We start from the raw sequence: 20,905 nt of genomic DNA on the forward strand, positions 1-20,905 counted from the left end.
AGGTCATGTCATTGCCCAACAATGGGAAAGGAAATGGTCCATGGAGCTGCATACACTACACTGGTCACAGATCCCAGGTGAACAGTTGTGGCCAGAGCTCTGAATCACTTACAGGTCCTCACAGGGACAAACCACTAATCAGTTCTTAAAGGAAGGTCCTCATTCCTTGTCATGGCTGAGCAGCGGCTTCCATCAGGCCTCCCTGTGGTCTCACTTGTCTCGAGCCCCCGACAGCAGGTTAACCCTGAGCTGGTTACCTCTTCCCACTGCCTGCTCCTCAGGTAACCTGTCCTGTTAAGCTCAGGTGTTGCAGACTTATTTGATCATCAGCTTCGTGTCTGTCTCGATGAAACCCACCTGCTGAGGCTTAGCTCTCTCTTTCATAATCTGTGGCTGGGGAAACAGGTGCTAAATGTGAAGGCAGAGTTTCCCGTGTGAGGCCACATATATGATGTTGTGGTGGCAGGTCATCAAAGAGCCCACCTCTGGGGCTGATGTGGAGCTGTGTGCAAGCAGAGCTTCCCCATCACCAGCCTGTAAACTACCCTGTGCCCTTGGTTATTACACAGCATGCATACTGTACAGACACACATATTATCTCTGCTTTTTTTTTATATATATAATAGAGCGATTAATGATGTCCTCCAGGGCTAAACTGGAGTGTCAAGCTGCTCAGAAATTTCAGGCAAGCATTGCCAGGAAACTGTTTACATCGAACAAAAGGTGTTACAAAGATTTGGAGTGTACGTGGTGTTTGAGTAATGTTATGATTTTCACGGATGGAGCCTCACAAAGGGTTCTGCCCAGCGTGCACTTTCTCTTCCTCTGATAAACAGAGGCTGAGTGGATCCCTTTGAGTGTTGAAATCACAATAAATATATCAGATGACTAATCTCATCTAGGACCACTGTCTGATATAAATAGACAATAAAAATATAGAATTCTTCTAGCAGGTTTGAACCCTTTATACATTTCTTGATTTTGATTCTCTTTGCTCCTTGAATTTAAATACTATTTTCCTTTTTGTTCTCTAGTCAGGCTTCATTCCACAGTCATTTATAGGTATTGATACATAAAAATTCAAGTGGAAACTAATTCCTCAAGAAAAACGAAGACATAAAATGTCATACCATCTTGTGCAAAGCAGGTCAGACTCACTGAAGATGATGAGCATATTTTCCGGACAGCACCTCACCCAGTGTTATTACTAGCAGTGTGGTAGAAACAGGAGGAAGAATAATATAATAAAGTAGTAGTAATGATAGTGTGTGCTCCTACGGCACGCGACCATCTTCAAAACCTCTGTAAGTGCATTGTTTCCCTTGACCTTCAAAATAATCCTATATGGTAGGCAGGCCTGGTGTTCTGATTCCCACTTTGTAGATGAGGAAACTAAATTCCAGAGATATTAAAGCAATTCACCCAACTAAGAAGCCCAGGAATCAGGGTCTCTAAGTACAGGTCTAGGCTCCTCCTCATGGACTGGTGAGACATAAAGTAACAACATTAATAATCGAGAAAGAAACGAAGAAAAACACATCCCCAGAACTCTCCTGGCAAGAGGAGTTTGAAGGTAGCTATTGTTGCATGAGGTTTATTAGAAACTAAACAAGAATTCTGGGTTTCAGTAAAATGTGTCAATCCATGGGGTAAAGTGTAGGTAATTACAAAATGGAATCCATAAGATATCATACAATTTGAAATTTGCCTGAAAATAATTCATATTTGGAGAAGTAAATGCCAGATAGGTCTTGAAACTGTTTAAAAACATAATCCCTAAAGATGTATCCTGCTTGCCTGTGTTTTATAGCCTTAGCTGCAGAGATTATGTGAACTCTTTGGCTGTTCCCATGTAAAATACTACTTTTTATGAGACAGGAGCACTGCAACCTATGACTATTTTATGGAAGCAGAGTTCTGGAGTATTTGGGGTCCATACACAGGAAAATCACTTCATAGTAAGCACATGAATGAGGAATCATGTAGTGTGGAGGGTCAGGATAATAGATGTCAGTCATGAGGAAGGGGGTACTTTCCAGCCATAACTCTCCCTGCTGGGAGACTGTCCATTTCTAGGTGCCTGCTCAGCACTGGCTTCATGCAGTAGAGCTCAGAGGCCCTCAGGGCGGCGGGGGTGGGGGTGGGGGGGTGGGGTGGGGGTGGGGTAAGGGAGCTCAACCTGGTGCTGGACCTGTAAAAACCTTCTCTCTACCTCTGAGAATCAGAATTATCAGGTGAATGATTTAGGCAGCCAGAGGTTTCTACTCAGTAAAAGTTCAACCATGTTAGCAAATCTTTGAAGCGTGACCAATAAAAATACATAAAATGGCTGGATACAAGTGTGCAAACAGCCTAAGCTTACTGCACACACAATTATCTTTGGTTTATTTACATGCCCTTCCTTAAGATGCAGCCTGATGTTACCAAATGAACAAACTGTAAATATGCCAAAGTGAATCGAGCGGTATAGAGGAGACAAAAAACGGGAAAAGTGATAATACAAATTCAAATGATAAAGAACAAACTTGATGTGCCTTTAAAATGGCCAAGTAGTCCCTGAAGAAGAAAAAGAATGAAGAATTCTAAGGCAGAACAGCAAGAAAGAGTGTTTACTACCACTAAGAATATTAATAAGAACCTGCATCACTGGTTATTTAGGAACTCAGTAAATTTTATCTGAACGAAAAGCTACCTAACATAAATCCCAGAACTGTGGAGAAACATGCTTGTCAAACCTTTGCAACAGCTTGGGACTCTCTTATATAAACTTCGGGAGACTATTAAACTTGAAGTAGAAAGCCCTTTGAAAATAGATACTTATCTGTTCTAGCATATTCGTCCCCTGTAGGACAGTTGTGGTTCAAAGAAAATTAAATACTGATTTTTTTTTTAAGTAGTTGAGAAAACACAGCACTTCAAAAGGCTTAAATCTGGAAGCATTTCAAATATGAGGTTTAGGATTACTAGAACAGTTGCCTAATCTCCTAATTACTTGAGAATGAGGGCACTTTTATGTATCTCTCTTTTTGGAATCACTGGAAATATCAATTAAACATAATAAATTAAGAGAATCTCCCTTGGGATATGAGATCATATTATATAAATGATGACCTTCTGCCAGTGGTTAACAATTCTTCTTTATTCAATCCAGAGAGGTTTCCTAAGCCCAAGAAATTTGGTAGCAATAGTTTAGGGGTCTTTTAAGCATTTAAGAGATGCTACAATCATTAGAACTGCAATTATCTTTGAAAAAAGATGATTTCTGCATATGTCATGTTTACCATAGTGACACCAACAAAATCTTTCAACCTCCACAGGGAACTTCCAATTTTCTTTCCCTCCTGCTCTTGCTATGTTTGCACAGTCTCACTGTGCATGAAGCATTGAGAAGGTATCTCACCAGCAGCCACAGGCAAACCACTTATCACCAGATACCACTGTTGCCATTGGGTATCAGTGCAACCAGAGACATGTACTAGAGCCTCTGATGGGTTACAGTGGGGCTGGGATCCTCAAGCACAATGAAGCCATAGAGGTTCTGGGTAGATGTAAGGTAAGTTTTATTTTCTCCTTTCCTACAACATGTTGCTAGAGGGATATCAAAAACTATTGCTGAAATACCAGTGAATCCTTTTTTTTTTTTTTAACCTTTTATTAAGAGTGCCATCTCTTTAAAGAACTGGGATATATTTTTTGAGGGAAATAAAATATAGGAAAATTCAACTGACAGAGATCATACTGTACTTGACTTTTCTGTTCTTTGCTACATTTATTTGTTGAGACACACGTCTGTTCTTAGCCTTTTTTTAATGGCTCTGTTAAATAGAATGGACACACAGTACACTGCACAAACTTAAAGACAATTTAAGTTCTGAAATATGCATATACCCATGGAACTGCCAACACAATCAAGAAAAGGAACATATCCATCACTTGCAAGTGTTTTTATGCCTCATTCATAAAGCCCCTTTTTATCCACACATTCCACCCCTTCACATCCCCAAGTGACCACTGATATGCTTTCTATCGTTAGACATGTGTTTGCATTTTTCTATATTCTTGTGTGGTTTGCCCCCGGGGTGGATTACCAGAGTGGGGGGATATTTGAGCCTTTCCCCAAGTCATTAAAAAACCTCCAGCGAGTAGCCCCTTGTCCTCTCCAGGGAGTGGGGGGAAAGGATCTTTAATCATAACAATCCTGGGGGGAGAAATCTCAGAAATAAGACATCTGCTTCTGTGCCTTGTTGTTTTGCAGAATAGCAGTGATTGCTTTAGCAGCTTCTATTGCCATGTGTGTACAATAAGTAAAGGAACATAAAATTGAATGAATGCATAAAAGAAGGATAAACCCACCCAGCTTAACAAATCCACTCTCTCACCTGCTGTGCCCTGAAACATGAAAGAAAGAATCTCGGGATCATAAGGATTAATAAAATAACAGTCTCTGTTAACAATATTGACAGGAGGTATAAGGTTAATTTGTCTGATGTGGGACCAACAACAGCTTAACTGCTTAATTCTTTTCTTTTTTTTTTTAAAGGGCAATTCATTCATTTATTGTTTAAAGATTGCAAGACAATTTCTGAATTTCTGTAGCACAATTTAAATGTTTTACTTTTTTGATAAAGCAGAGTATAATAGAAAAAACAATTAGTTTCCAGTAATATCTATATCTCTATTCAGAATTAAGTCTTCCACAGACATGTAACCTGGAAACAAAAGCCTGTTACAATAAGCAAAGCTTCAACAGAGCTGCCACTTTTCGGGCCAGGGAAAGGTTCATCCCTATAGGAGGAGGATGTGCTATGTAAAATGGCTGCAAGGTCACAGCCTTGAGGGCGCTGGAAGTCTATTATCCTATCCCACATTAAGTAGTTTGGTGAACTTCAAACGTCCGTTCATCTGCAACCAAGCTGGCAAACTTTAACTGATATTTGAAGCAGGTAAAAAATAAATTAAAAGAAATCCTTACACTGATGTTCCTTGATTCACACTGTTAAGTGGGTCATTAACATGTAATTCTGGCTCAGAATTACATCTGAGACTCCTTGCTCAGATTCTGGTTAACAGTACAAATCTTTCAGAAATTCAAGTTCTTATTAATCAATAATTTGTCAGCTAGGATACATTCAGACATCAGCTGCAACTACAGAATTGGTGCACTGCCTCAGCGCTTTGGAAAGACATAATCTAGAACACTACTAGCAGACAAAATATCTGTTACTAGACAGCACAGGTGCAGTACAGCAAGACAAAAACATATATTCATGTGTGCTGCGGACCAGCTGGAGAAAGAGGACTTCACAGCTCTGGGTCAGAAGGGAAGGGGTAAGGAACTGAAGTACCACCGATGAATGGGGTCAGAAGGACCAAGACAACTGATGGTTGCAAGGCAAATTTTATTATGCTACAGTTGCAGATAATATAGACTAGAAAAAGGAAGGTTGCCAGATGGCGGTTTACATTATCTACAGACTGTCTCGGCTCAAGGTTAACTTCCCTGGGAGGAAATCCATGAACCCAGAAGCATCAAAAATAACCTGCATGTGCAGGGGGGACACAGCTTTGCTTGTCTCATTTTACATTCTTTCTGATTTCTGGGCCCTGGTGATTTATCTCCCATGGAATGGAACAAGGAGGGGAACAAGTAGGGACAGTCTCTTCGAGCAGCGGCCGCATGCCTGGCATGTCCTTACCTGCTCTCAAGGCTGACTGCTTCCCACAGGTCTCCCTTTTTTATTTTTTAACTTTTGCTGCAAAATAATTCCATGAAGTTAAGTGCCGAGAGTAGTATACTGTGGCATGAGGATACGAAACAGACATGAGAAGATTCATATCAATAATAGGCAAATTATGGCCAGGGTAATAAATCCTGACAACCTTCCGGTAATCCAAGACTGAGGATTTAACCACTTTAAATGGTCCAGTAAAGTTTGAATTACATCTACTGGCGAAATATCATCAAGATGTGCATTTTGTATATCCTGAATTTCAGCATTTAATTTCTTAAGATCAAGACTAATATTATTATCTGACCAAACACTCAGCAGATGCATTTTTACTTTTTCCCATTCCCAAATACAGTCATTGTACTTTTAAGGAGTAACAGACATCCATGTATACTTTGCATGACAAGCTAAAGGCATCCTCAATTTTAATGCTGCCATCTGATCTCCAATCCCCAAAATTGCCTTTTTAAATTCATCTAACTTGTTATTAATCTGTAAATCTATGTGACTTTGTAAAGATAAAGCAAGACTGGTAGGTTGAGAGAACTGATTAGCAAAGTGAGCATGATGAATACTCTGTGAAAGAGCAAGACCGGCAGTAGCCGCGGTAGCAGACAGAGCAGCCGAGGCGAGTAAACTTACTATTAGCCACCCAAGAAAGCGTCTCCTTCTCTGCAAGGCTTTAGAGAGTTCCACCCATGCCTGTACTCCACTATCTTCATACCAAGGTTCTCTCAGATGTACAGGCACCATAACATAATGGGTTGCTTTAGTATAAGCACAGATTGCGTTCCTGCAGAAGGGAACATACAACTGCTAAAAGTACAATTAACACAGCTAATATTATATCCTCCTTTGGAAGAATTACCAATGTTAATACAACCACACAAACGTGTATATGGAGGAGCAACACAAGTTATAACAGGTGTATTGGAATAAGTTAGAGCTAGTTTCCATATATCCCAGTTCTTTTGAAATGTGATAAACCTATCTATGATGGGAATAGAAGAGATAAGAATTGACACCTTGGTATAATCTATAGTACACCATATTTGGTTATTATTCCAAGATGCGTTGCAACGTTCAAAAGTGGATCCAGGAAAGTTAACGGTCATAAAAGGAGGAAATTGATTTTTTGATTTTCTGTTAAGAATAGTAACCTTATGTCCAGCTATAAATATCCCTTGTCCTCCAAGTAAACGCTTCATACAGAAATAATTTCCTGAATCTTCACCTGTAACCTTGGCTATAGTAATAGCGGAATCCCTAAGTGGTGAGGCGTATGAGATGCGACCTCTAATATTAATAGGTTGCCCATTTTATACCAAATGATGGTATCCTTAAGATCCTCTCGTCGGCTGGTAGCCGGGCATGTAAGAGTAATGTTGGTTCCTGTAAAACGAAGGATGCCTGGAGAGCCTGACAAACTAATTGATTGATCCGTTCCCTCATAAACATCTGTATGCTCATAACTAATAGCCTTTACACAACCAGTTTCCAGGTTCAATGGGCTAAGACAGACAGGATGGGTACTAAACCAGTTAGTACAATTTACAGACATACTGATGTGTTTTATATTCCCAATAAGAAGCCCATAAACATTTATCACTGTAAAATACAGGAAACTCTGCTTCAGACCGAGATATGGGTTGTTAATAGTGGAGGATCAGGTACATAGGCCCAGTTAGTTGCTGCATTAACAGAGGGAACACATGAAATGGTTGCCAACATAGCCAAAAATAAAGTTACAGGTGTAACAGGATTATTCTGTTGTTTCACTAACTCTTGAGCTCGTGAAACCAGTTGTTTAATTTGTCCCCAAGTTGGAACATCACTCTTTTGAGTCGTCCTGGCAAGTGCTCTCCTCTTCTTCTTCTTCTGAATCAACACTGTCAAATTTTCCGGAGAGGTGCAGAGCTTCTTCATCTTCTGAACTAGGTGAGCTGTGGCGAGCCATCTATTTGTTTGACTAAGCGCTCAGGAAGCCAGCAAGGTCCAGGCGCTGATCTGGGAAAGATACACATGTGACCACGTCCCCAAATCAACACAGGATCAGGACCACGCCAAGTGCTGGTTAACGGATCTTTCCAGAGGACCTCCGGAGATTGAGAGGCCAATCTTGGCTCAGACACCAACCTTCCCCCTGCAGAGCAGCCAAATTTGTCAACAGTGAGAACATTTAAAATAAACAGAGCATGATTTATAAGGTTATGTGGCGTTGTTCTAGACAATTCCCCCCTTTTTATTTTTTCAATAGTTAGCTTTAAAGATCTATTTGCACGTTCTATAATACCTTGTCCTTGAGGGTTATATGGAATGCCTGTAATATGGGTAATTTTGTAATGAATTACAAACTATTGCAAAAGCAGCGGGCCCATTATCTGTTTTAATAGTTTTGGGAAGGTTCATGAAAGCAAAACAGTGTAATAAGTGAGTGATAACATGTTTAGTAGCTTCTCCGGTCTGTGCTGTAGCACAAAGGAAACAAGAATAAGTATCGATAGTGACATGAACAAACTGTAATTTCCCAAAAGACGGGATATGAGTAACATCCATTTGCCATAAATGTCTAGGTAATAATCCACGAGGATTAACAACATAATGTGGAACAGGAAGGTGAGGGAAGCATTGTGGGCATTGCTTAACAATTTGTCGGGCCGCTTCACGAGTAAGGGAAAATTGTGTGTGTAATGTAGCCGCCGACCGACGGTGTAGAGCGTGCAACGGCTGTGCTGCTTGTGAAGCAGTTTGATCATAACTTACCGTATTATGAGGGTGTCCAGGACATGGACCATGAACATCAACAGTATGAAGATAATGAATGCAGTACATTAGCCATTCTTGACAGCATGATGAACGGAAAGGAGGAGTACGGTAAATTGGGACATGTCCTGCTTTAGGGAAAAGAGATTGAGGAGGAGGAGTAACTTCAACTCTATTCTTGGGAGGAAAATGTACAGGATAAAGATCACGTTTAGATCGAGTTAAAACACCTGCAGTCGCATTAAGTTTAGTCAATGGACCAGGCAAGTTAGAATGAGCACGGATATACAGACCTGCAACAGGACCATCATGGGAACGAATAAGCTGTTGAAGCAAACGAAAAGAGGATGATAATTCAGGGTCATTAGTATGTCCTATGGTCGCAGTCTCCAGAAGAAATCATAAGCTAATGAGATATTTACTATCAGAAAGCAAATTAAAAGATATAGAAGGCAAATGTTTAAAAGCCAAAATGACAGCATACAGTTCAACACGTTGAGCTGAAGTCAAGGAAGTCTCTTTAATGAGGTTTGTTCCGTCGTCAATGATTACAGTAGCCACTCCTGAAGAAGAACCGTCCGTAAAAACCAAAGGTACATGAGGAACAGGCTGTTGCCTAATTATAGAAGGAAAGATATGAGTTAAGTTTGCTGAATTGGATCAATTTATCAGCAGGGTAATGGCATTCCAAGGTACCTGAAAATCCTGCAAGAGCAAGACCCCATTCATTACTATGTTGAAAAAGCCAATTTTGTTGACTAACTGAATAAGGGATAATAATTTGAGAAGGTTCTATACTTATAGGTTGTAAGCATCTAGTTCTACCTTGCATTATTAAATTACTAATAAGTTCATAATAAGGGTTAATAATTTTAGAGGGTGTAGTTTTCATATGAATCTATTCAATAATTGCAACAGTTTGCCATAAGACGGCAGTAGGCACATGAGGAGTTGGACAAATTATTAAGATAATTGGAAGGTGAGTATGAGTTCTAGTTAATTGTGTAGAACTGATAGATCTATTGACTATCTGTAAAGCCTGAAATCCTTCTGGAGTCACAGAGCGTGAAGAAGAAGGATCTGAGTCCCCTTTAAGAATATCAAACAAAGGCTGTAATGGAGCAGTAGTAAGTTTTAAGGAAGGCCTTAGCCAATTTATATCTCCAAGTAATTTTTGAAAATCATTTAATGTTTTTAAATTATCAACTCGAATTTGCAGTTTTTGAGGCCTAATAGTAGTGTTATCAATGTATTTCCCCAAATATAAAAATGGAGATTGTCTTTGAATATTTTTTGAGGCAATGACCAAGCCAAATGATTGTAAGGACTGTTGTAAAAATTGAAAAGCAGTCTCTAATAAAGAAATATTATCAGTGGCTAAAAGTATATCATCCATATAATGTATGAGATATAACGATGGAAACCGTTTTCTCACAGGAGTCAAGGCCTGAGCCACATATTTTTGGCATAATGTAGGACTATTTGCCATGCCCTGAGGCAATACTTTCCATTGAAATCTCCTCATGGCTTCCTTAAAATTTAAGGAAGGCAAGCTAAAAGCAAAATGTTTTCTATCTTCAGGAAACAAAGGAATAGTGAAAAAACAATCTTTTAAATCTATAACTAAAAGATGATAATTGTGTGGTATGGCTGTTGGAGAGGGTAGGCCTGGTTGAAGAGCTCCCATTATTAGCATAGTTTTATGAACAGCTCTTAGATCCTGTAATAACCTATATTTTCCAGATTTTTTCTTGATAATAAAAATAGGAGTATTCCAAGGACTACTGGAAATTTCTAAATGCCCTAATTGTTCCAGTACTAATTGTTCTGCAGCTTCTAATTTCTCCTTTGTGAGGGGCCATTGGTCCACCCATACAGGGTCATCAGTCAGCCAAGTAATTGGATCAGCAGTGAGTGGAGGAGAATCCAAGGCCCCTAAGAAAAACCCAAACCTTGTCTATCATTTTTTATTTTCACATCAATAGGATAGACAGTTCCTTGTTGATTTGTTCCCAGCCCTTTTGTGGGAAGAAATCCTTGATCCAACATCATATTAGAGACTTGAGAGTTTGGACTATAAAGTAATACTCCCATTTCTTTTACTATATCTCGGCCCCAGAGGTTTAAAGGCAGCCCAGGCAAAACATAAGGCTGGAAGTATCCTGAATGGCCCTCACTATCTTGCCATAATAAAAACTGACTACTTTGCATAGGAGAAGAACTTTGTCCTATTCCGTGAAGTTCTGTAATAGTAGGACTAATGGGCCAACGTTTAGGCCAGTGTAACTGCGTCATAACAGAGACATCAGCTCCAGTGTCTAACAAACCTGAAAAAACCTTTCCATTAATGATTCATTTCATTTCTGGACGTTCTTTCCCTACCTTCTGAATCCAGTAGGCAGCATTAGACGATCCAAAAGCCTTTGTTTCTCTCTTTTGATGTTGTCAAATCTGTCCATGAGGTACAAAGGGCAAAAGTAGCAATTGTGCAGTTTTATCACCAGAAGAAATAGTTATTATATTTTTAATAGCTTGTGCCATGACTTTTATTTCTCCTTCGTAGTCAGAATCTGTGACTCCTGACATAATTGTTAAACCTTTCATGGTGACACTACTTCTTCCCAATAATAGTCCCATCAAACCCTTGGGTAAAGGTCCACAGATGCCCGTAGAGAGGGCCTGAGGACCCATTTCAGGAGTTAATACATATCGGGCGGAGGTACTGAGCTCCAGTCCTGCGCTTCCTGGTGTTGCTCTGGAGAGCGAGGATATTGTATGTTTTTGTTTCTGGTTAATGTCTGATTGATAATTTGAGGAGGATACACAGCCATTGCCCTTATTATTTGTTGGGGCCGGGGAAGGCCCCGGGAGGAGTTCCCCGACAGTGGTGGCCCATCCTTGTGGGCCAGTGACCAACCATCTTGTGCCCAATATTTTCCCCTATTGCATTTAGGGCATAAACCAGGGATTTTCTGACCATCTGGAGGTTTTTGAGTAGGGAAGGAGGACTAGGGTTAGAATTAAAAGATCTACATTCTCTAGCAGTATGACCTGCCTTTCCACATTTAAAACAAGTCTTTGTTTTCTTTTGATTGCTTTTAGACCCCACTTTAGTTAATGCTGCAGCCACAGCAGCACCCTGTATATAAGTAGGCCCAATGTCTGCACAAAGGCAAATATAGTCCTCCAACGTTCCCCGTTTTCTCCAAGGTCGAATCGCAGCCTGACGTGCATTATTAGCATTCTCAAAAGCAAGCTGCTTAACTACAGTTGTACCAGTGAGTCCGTCCACAATGAGTCTCCCCACCGCCTGTAACAACCTAACTACAGAATCAGCATATGGTTCATCAGGTACCTGTGTAATTGTTGAAAGATCCTCAGTTTTGTGTGTAGAAGGTCTTTTCCTCCAGGCTTGTAATGCCAAATGATTTATTTGAGGATGAGCAACAAAGGGATAAGTTAATTGATCTTGTGAAGAAAGATACTGTCCTTCCCCAATCAGCATATGAGAATCAACTGGAATATTATGGGCAGCATTCTTTTCTGCTTGTTCAGCAGCCCGTTCATAAAAATCAAACTTCCATATTAAATAATCTCCACCATTTAAACAAGCTCGTGCAATAGACTTCCAATCGGCGGGGGGAAGAGCTTCTCCTGTCAACCATAGCAGTAGTAAAAGGAGCAGTGGGCCCATACTGAGCACAGGCAGATTTTCAATCTTTCAAAACTTTAAAAGGGAGAGCCTGATGCTCCCTAGTAGCTTGTTGAGGATTATTAGGATCAGGTCTTTCTATGACGGGACAACAGAAAATAGGATCTTCTCCTCGTTTTATTGCTCCTTGTACCGCGCGCTGCAAGGGACTGAGCATTTTTACAGATGTAGATTTTTGAGGAAGACAGTCCTTATTAACCTGCAGCTTTTTCACTGACTTATCTATCATAGCCATTAGAAAATCATCCTCAGGATATTTCTCTCTTTTATGTTTACAAGCCTCATCTGTTAAGTCAAAATGTTCCTCTTCATCTAAAATATTTAAATTAATTAGCTCTTTCAGTTTAGGAAGTGGCGACACAGTAGCTGATAATACAGTCTCTCCTTCTGTCAGAGGCTTATGTTTTTCTGACTTTACATTCAAATCAACACTATCATGAGAAGAATCTAAACATATTTTTATCAGAGTCCACAAACTATATGTAACAACAGGAGTATGAGGAGGCCCTCGAGACTCATAATAATTTTTTAAATCTTCTCCAACTTACTGCCAGATTTCTATGTCAACAGAGCCGCCATCAGGAAACCAGGGAGATACACCATGGATATGCTGTAAAAATTCAGTCAACCGTGAGGTAGAAACTTTATTACCCTGAGCTTTAAGCATCGAAAGTAAAACCTGAGCAAATAATTCACACTCCTTTGAGCCCTTTTGCCTCATCTTATTTTACTTCTGACTATTGCCTTATGCCTCTATTAGTTTCACTTTTACTGGTGGCCACACATATTTTGCATAAAGGTTGTCTTACCTGCACTTTCTTTTTCTTTTAATTGCCTTCACGCTTCCGGTCCCTGTTCGAGTGCCACTTGCCGCGGACCAGCCGGAGAAAGAGGATCTCACCGCCCTGGGTCAGAAGGGAAGGGGTAAGGAACTGAAGTAGCACCGACGAATGGGGTCAGAAGGACCAAGACAACTGATGGTTGCAAGGCAAATTTTATTATGCTACAGTTGCTGATTATCTAGACTAGAAAAAGGAAGGCTGCCAGATGGTGGTTTACATTATCTACAGACTGTCTCGGCTCAAGGTTAACTTCCCTGGGAGGAAACCCATAAACCCAGAAGCATCAAAAATAACCTGCATGTGCAGGGGGGAGACAGCTTTGCTTGTCTCATTTTACATTCTTTCTGATCTCTGGGCCCTGGTGATTTATCTCCCATGGAATGGAACAAGGAGGGGAACAAGTAGGGACAGTCCCTTCGAGCAGCGGCCGCATGCCTGGCATGTCCTTACCTGCTCTCAAGGCTGACTGCTTCCCACACATATGTTGCCTTGTTTAAGCCTCAAGCCCTCGATCCTTTGTTGAAATACAATAATTTCATTCCTATGCTTTTCAATACCAAAAACTCAACCTCCAGGAGGGCTAAAGTCTAATTTGTACTCCAAACCAAGTAGCAGTGCAGTTCACTACTACTGAGGCTGAATCCATAAAGACTTCAAGACCACGTCCAGAAGACAAGTTATTATATATAATACCCTGGAAGGTGTGAAACATAATTATCATATACATAGCTGGTCCTTCAGAGCTTTGTACCTATAACATGTTTTTTGATGAAAGTTATTTAATGTACTGGAGATAACTGTGACTTACTGATCAAATATTTGAATACTTATACTTACCTGGGATTTCATTTCTGCTGAAAGAAAAAGGAAGATCAGCACTCACTAAAAAAAAAAAACAAACTTTATAAATGAAAGTAAATATCTTATCACACACTATCACTTTTGGAAGCAGCATAGAGGGGCAGTCAACGGTGAAACACTGGTGAAATAGGTCAAAACTCTGGGCCAAAATCCATTATTGTTATCATCAGTGACAGTACCACAACTGCGCCCTTCAGAATTAATAATCACTCCTAAGAATCTTCATTTGGCACCAGATGATGCATTTAAGAGAAACACTCTGGCAGGTTTTGAATCAGTCTTGGTTTTTTGTTTGCCAAGTTACAGGAGAATTTTTAAAGTCGGGAGAAGGGAAGAAGGAAACGGAAAAGAATTTAAGCCATCATCTATAAACCAACAAAGCACTGATAGTTCCAAACACTATGTCAGACACTAAAATGACTGATATAGGCTCCAGTGGTTTATAAAACTTATAAAAAGGCTACACCAGCAAAGTCCCCATTTATCTGTAGAGTTCAGAAACTAAAACAAGGAATATTTTAGCTTAAAACCTTATCTCAAGAGAATCATATACACTTCACATGAATAAAAATACCTGAAACCAAACATTTTAAAAAGCTCCAATACCCAAAATATAAAGAAAAATAATTCAGAAAACTCAATCAATCCATGATAATCACAAAACAGCTGGGCAATCTCTATCTCCCTTCCACACTAACCATCCAACCCATGGAAGACCAAGGGAGATCAGACCTTCCAGACTTACCTTCCAGACCTTCCAGACACCTGGCTGCTGCAAAATTCTACGGAGACTCCTTGTGAAACAGCAGTTTCCCATCTCTTGTGTCTCTCCCTATCGTGATCATGATCATGCAGGAAGCAAGTCTGGCTGTGCTATTTCTTATCATTGTCTGTCACCCATCTGCAACATGGTATTGTACAGATAAGGAGAAAGTAGTTCCCTTTCCTCCAGAAGGTTGAGGCTCAGGCACAGGGTAATTCTCCTGTGCACACAGTCATTATTTAGCCCGACTCAGTGACTTCAACAGGCTTAATCATGTGATCAGGTTTGTTGCCAGCTGCGTAATGCTCCCACATCTGTAGATAGAGCCGCTCCAGGTCCATTATGTATTGTTTGGTGTTGAACAGAGGGCTAGATGTTCTCTGCTTCCAGACTTTGGCACGAATTTTCTTCAGGTATTCTAGATCAGTTCCCAGTTTCACAGCTATGTCTTCATATTCTTGTCTATTTTTAGCAATAAGCTCAAGACAGCCTAAACAAGTGAGCTGGGAAGCTGCAACTCGGGAAGCAAGAGTCTCTCCTGGCATAGTCACCATGGGTGTCCCTGACCAAAGGACATCCATCCCTGTGGTGTGTCCATTACAGAGTGGAGTGTCCAAGCAGACATCAGCCAGCTGGCCTCGCCGAACATGTTCCTCTTTAGGAGCAACAGGTGAAAAAATGATACGGTTCTGGGGAAGGCCCATATTTTGTGCATACTGTTGAATATTAGGTTCTCCTACTGCTGGAAAACGCAACAGCCACAGTACACTCTTGGGAACACGCTTCAGAATATTTGCCCACATCTGCAAAGTAGATGGGTCAATTTTATATAACTGATTGAAGTTACAGTACACGATGGCATCTTCCGGTAACCCGTACTGAGAACGTGTGGTTACAATAATGGTACGGGGAACCTCCTCTCCAGCGGCAGCCTTAATGTTGATCTGGGTAGTTGCCAGTCCATTGCTAAGACTGAATCCATTAATTGTTATCTGAATTTGTCCTCTGTTAATCATTTCAATAACTGCCCCTGTAATAGTATTCATAGGAATGACAGGCATATTAAGAGCTGTATTACTGCTGTCTGCACTGTCTCCTCCATCAGGACATTTCATCTTGACAATCTGCACATCTGGGAGACTATCAAGAAATGCTTTGAGGTCGATGCCATTCAGCACAATCCGATTGTCATAAATGTGCCCATTGGACTTAAAATCGATGACTGCTTTCTTCTTCAGGTGAGGGAACATATTGGCATGATCACCAATAAAGAAAGTATGGGGCATATAAGCCAGTTTCTCAGAATACTGCTCAGCAACTTCAGCTGGTGAAGTTTCCTGATCAGTGATGATATAATCCATGAAAAGCACGCCACTGGTCCCAGGGTAGCCCAGCCACATTGCCTGAATAGGAGCTGGCCTGAGAGCAAAGAGTTCATTTCGAGCACCCCTGGTATAACCATTCAGATTTACAAGGATGTGTATACCATCTTGATGGATGCGATCAGCTGCTTTCCCATTGCATGGAATCTGAGAAAGATCAATGAAATGATGGGCTTCTGCCATCACCTTCGCTCGGAAGTTTGTGCCGTCATCTGGGCTCAGGGCATAACAGAAGACCTCAAATTTATCAGGATTGTGCATGCCTGGAATAGACTGCATAAGATGAGAAGTAGGATGATTCCCAAAGTCAGAACTCACGTATCCTACACGCAGTCGACCATCACTGAGCTTCACGTCTTTTGGATGTTCGTACGGTGGTTTATGAAGGACACTGATCTCGTCCAAGCAGAGGTTCCCATGGCTCTCAGCAATAGCCTTCCTGAAGCCATGAGAAAGAGGATAGAGCATACTATGATGAGGCTGCACAGAAGGCAACCTATTCTCCTCCAGCTGGTCGGCCACAATGCTGACCAACTTCTTCATTCGCTCATCATAGTCTGTCCAATCACAGACAATCTGCAGACAATGAGCCAAATCACAATAAGCGTCAGGAGAGTCAGGTTCAAGCTTCAGAGCAGTGCGATAAGAAGCAATTGCTTCTGGAATATTCCCTGAATACTTGTGAATGGAAGCCAGATTGCTGTGGGCATCCGCAAGTGCAGGGTTAATCTGAATGGCACGAGTATAACACTGCAAGGCTCCCTGAACATCCTGCATCTCCTTTAGAGTGTTTCCCATGTTACAGTAGGCATCAGCAGAGGTAGGACTGATTCGAACAGCCTCCTTATAATGCATCAGAGCTTCCTGCAGTTTTCCCTGCTGCTGCAAAACACTTGCTAAATTTGAATGGGCAACAGCAAACTCTGGGAAGACTTCTAATGCTTTACGATACAAGCGAACTGCCTCTTCAATGTTTCCCTGGTCTCCTCTGATATTGGCTAGGTTATTCAGAGAGTCTGCATGGGTGGGGCACAGCCGCAGAGCTGTGTTATAACAATCTTCTGCTTCGGCAACACGGCCCTTCTCTTCCAGAGCATTGGCTAGGTTGCTGTAAGCATCAGGGAAATGTGGTTGCAATTCAATAGCTCGCCTGTAGGTGTCTATTGCCAGATCCATCAGGCCTTGCTCATAGTATACACCAGCCAGGTTGGCACACACCACTGCATGATTTGGGCTCAAGCTTAGGGCACAAAGGTAAGCTGCCACAGCTCTGTCAAAAATCCGTGCCTCTTTCAAGACATTTCCCAAATTGATATAAGCATCCAGAAAATTGGGGTCAAGGGTGACAGCCTTTTCAAAGTGATGAATTGCAAGCCAAATCTCCCCTTGTGCATTGAAAACACAGCCAAGATTACTCCAAGCTACTGCAAAGTTCGGTTGCGTCTCCACTGCTTTCAAATAACATGCCTTGGCTCCTTCCAAGCGACCCAGGGCTTTGAGCAGGTTCCCCAGGTCACTGCGAACACAGTACAAATCAGGATTGCACTGAAGAGCAGAGACGTAAGCTTGTACTGCCCCTTGCATGTCGCCTGCTGCTACCAAAGCGGCTGCCAGGTTAATATGACCATCGATGAAATCTGGTTTGAGATGCAATGCATGCCGGTAATGCTCCATTGCTTCCTGCAACTGCCCTCTTTCCTTGTACACATTCCCCAAATTCGAATAGGCTTCTGCCAGAAGAGGGTTCTGTTTAATTGCCAGAGTACTAAAGTGGGCAGATCTGTCCAGCCTTCGACACTGGAAGTGTAGAGATGAAAGTAATAAAAGTACTCCAGTATTGTCTGGCTCTTGTCTCCACAGCTGCATGCAGTGTCTCTCAGCTGCCTCAAAATCTCCTGCCTGATATTCTCGATGTGCCAACTCAGCTAACCCTTGGAAGGAAAGCATACGTTTCGTTGGTTCTGTGCTGTCGGCCACGTCGCCCACAGAAGACGCCATCTGGAGCTTCTGGAGAGAGCGAGAAAAGGGGGTAATTGAGTCTCGCTGCCGCCACTACTGGCAAGAATGTTTCTAGAGGTAGCAAGTACGAGGGCAGCAGCCGTACCACTGCTTTGGCAGGCTTAAGCGGCGGCAACAGTTACAGGCACCGAACCTTAGGAACTCTGGTTGGCCATCTACCTCTCACGCTCTTGAAATCTTAATTCTTAACCCTGCCCTCTTCCACCAGTTTTCTCCTAATCAGGGAATAAAAATTACCTATACACTTGCCTTAGAAGAAATCAAAAGTCAGTAGTCCAAACACTTTTTAAATTTTTGTTTTCTGTCCAGTTGGAAAGGAAATACATGATTGACTTTACTTCATCATTCATATAGTCAATGTGGAAAACATTAGGGCCGTGAATTTCAATACAGTAAGATTAGAAAATTTTTAATTGGCCTTCCCAAACCACTAATAAGTAACCAATGTTGTATATAATGCTAAAATCTTAGAGACTGAGTTTGATATTTTAAAAGTTCTGAAAGGATTAGCTAATTTCTCCTCATCATATTTCTCATGCCTCAAACCTGAGTATTACTTTTTTAAAAATAAATCTATTTATCTTTATTTATTTTTATTTTGGCCGCGTTGGGTCTTCAATGCTGCGTGCAGACTTCCTCTAGTTGCGGCGAGCGGGGGCTATTCTTTGTTGCGGTGCCCGGGCTTCTCATCACAGCAGCTTCTATTGTTGTTCCACAACTCTATGGGTTCCTTTTTAGGTCCTATGAAGAAGCCTAGAAATTAGTTCATGGAATTATAAGTTTTTGCAAAATTGTCAAAAGTGAGATATTTTAACTTCCATCAGGTAAGACCAGCGTCTCTTTCTTTGCCAATTTTCCTTCTATCATATTCTGCTATGTTGGATCATATTGGAATGGCCACAGGCTTTTTTGAAATCTGGCTAAGGAGATTCTCTTTTTTCTGTGGTACGCGGGCCTCTCACTGTTGTGGCCTCTCCCGTTGTGGAGCACAGGCTCTGGACGCACAGGCTCAGCGGCCATGGCTCACGGGCCTAGCTGCTCCGTGGCATGTGGGATCTTCCCGGACCGGGACACGAACCCGTGTCCCCTGCGTCGGCAGGTGGACTCTCAACCACTGCGCCAGCAGGGAAGCCCTAAGGAGATGTTTTAAGTGAGGCTATTATGTGATTTTCAGACACCGCCGTATGTAATTGACTATATACTATCCCATTACAGGAATAACTTCCAGTACTCATACTGACTACTCTACTGACTTAACCTAGCACAAGACACAGAAGCATAAGGACAAAAACCACCTTACAATATAGCCGTGTCTTGCACTTCACAGCTCTCAAAGCATGTGCGTTTGAAGAAGAAAAAAAGAACTGAAAAGTACAAAACCAGAAGCTATTCTGTGGAAAATTATTTCAATCATCAGGCATGTGAAAGATAAGTCAAAGATTCAGTTCTCATCAATGCTTAGTCAAAACGGAAATTTTCTTCTGTCAAGAATATACTCCAGGGGCTTCCCTGATGGCGCAGTGGTTAAGAAGCCACCTGCCAATGCAGGGGACAAGGGTTCGAGCCCTGGTCCGGGAAGATCCCACATGCCACGCAGCAACTAAGCCGGTGTGCCACAACTACGGAACCTGCGCTCTAGAGCCCGTGAGCCACGACTATTGAGCCTGCGAGCCACAACTACTGAAGCCTCCGTGCCTAGCGCCCGTGCTCTGCAACAAGAGAAGCCACCGCAATGAGAAGCCTGTGCACCGCAACGAAGAGTGGCCCCCAGTCCCTGCAAGTAGAGAAAGCCTGCGCACAGCAACGAAGACCCAACACAGCCAAAAATAAATAAATAAATAAATGAATGAATATACTCCATCAACAATGTACGTAATGGAATGGTGTGAATGAGTATTTTATCAGAATCCCTGTAATGCACAAACCTATAGCAGTACTGAAATCAGTAATGCATTTATAATAGTAAATACTTATGAGGAAGTAATCCATAGAGGTTTTCTCAAAGTTAACAATAAAAATTAATATGACATTATCAATAATAAATTGTGAAGCTGAAATAAACTTTTCTAAACTATTAATAACTAGAAGCAAATTCTAATCAACCATGTTACAAGAAATCTATGTCTAAAAACTACAAAGTTTATTTCTTAAAATATTATTTCGAAAATACATAAACTGTCGCATGAGGAGGCAGTTAAAGAATATATAGCTAAAAGAGTGGGGGAAAAGTTTTATAGAGACACATCTGGCAGTAGTTAATTTTTAAATGTCATTTTTCTAGATTTTGTGACACCTATAGTATTGATATTTGAAAGCATTTAAAAAATTGTAATTTGAACATTTGCTACTTCCAGGTAGAATAAAATATTTTGAAGCAAAACAACGTTTCCACTGAGAAAAACAAAAAAAGCCAAATAAAATAGCCAGCATTCAATCAAAAAGTTCTAGACAAACCAAGAGATAGAATCATATGGCTAAATTTCTAAGAAAAGAACAGATAATACAAAAATATTTATATAAGATATTGTGTATCTTTATCAGGAAAAGTCTTTATCAAGAAAAGACTTTAAAATCATCAGAATTAATATTATATTTTATTTATTTGTATATTATATTTATATATAGATATTTATATATTTATATAAAGAACTTCAGGATAAAGCCCTAGTTAAGGCAGTGACAATAGCAGTAGCAGTGGGAGTGAAAAGAAATGGTTATATTCAAGCATATTTTGTCAGGAAAAGTCCAAGATCAAATATCTGACTGCATACATGGGATGGATAGATGGAGTGGGAAAAATCAAAGTTAACTATAGAGGTTCTAGTGAAGATGGG

The 20,905-nt window shown here is 40.9% G+C and overlaps 1 protein-coding gene across 6 annotated transcripts; it reads right to left on the reverse strand.

Moving 5' to 3' along the window:
* Positions 1-7,389: 7,389 nt before the first annotated feature.
* Positions 7,390-18,050, reverse strand: LOC116751904 (UDP-N-acetylglucosamine--peptide N-acetylglucosaminyltransferase 110 kDa subunit-like). 6 transcript variants are annotated; one of them, XM_032628377.1, is made up of 5 exons: positions 14,653-18,050; positions 13,884-13,928; positions 13,014-13,109; positions 8,493-8,816; positions 7,390-7,872 (listed from the first exon to the last, which is right to left on the reverse strand). In XM_032628377.1, the coding sequence occupies exon 1, from the start codon at positions 18,048-18,050 to the stop codon at positions 14,910-14,912; it is 3,141 nt and encodes a 1,046-aa protein (XP_032484268.1). In that variant the 3' UTR covers positions 7,390-7,872; positions 8,493-8,816; positions 13,014-13,109; positions 13,884-13,928; positions 14,653-14,909. The 6 variants fall into 6 exon arrangements, with proteins under 6 accessions (XP_032484268.1, XP_032484265.1, XP_032484267.1 ...); XM_032628374.1 differs by having other exon boundaries at positions 7,390-8,816; XM_032628379.1 differs by lacking the exons at positions 7,390-7,872; positions 8,493-8,816 and adding an exon at positions 8,972-9,108.
* Between the last annotated feature and the right edge of the window lie 2,855 nt (positions 18,051-20,905).

This window comes from Phocoena sinus, chromosome 3, assembly GCF_008692025.1.
Source record: "Phocoena sinus isolate mPhoSin1 chromosome 3, mPhoSin1.pri, whole genome shotgun sequence".
Classification (NCBI taxonomy): Eukaryota; Metazoa; Chordata; class Mammalia; order Artiodactyla; family Phocoenidae; genus Phocoena; species Phocoena sinus.

Bases quoted from the DNA above. Each gene is read 5' to 3' on its own strand.
- LOC116751904 (XM_032628376.1), bottom strand. From the start codon at position 18,050: ATGGCGTCTTCTGTGGGCGACGTGGCCGACAGCACAGAACCAACGAAA.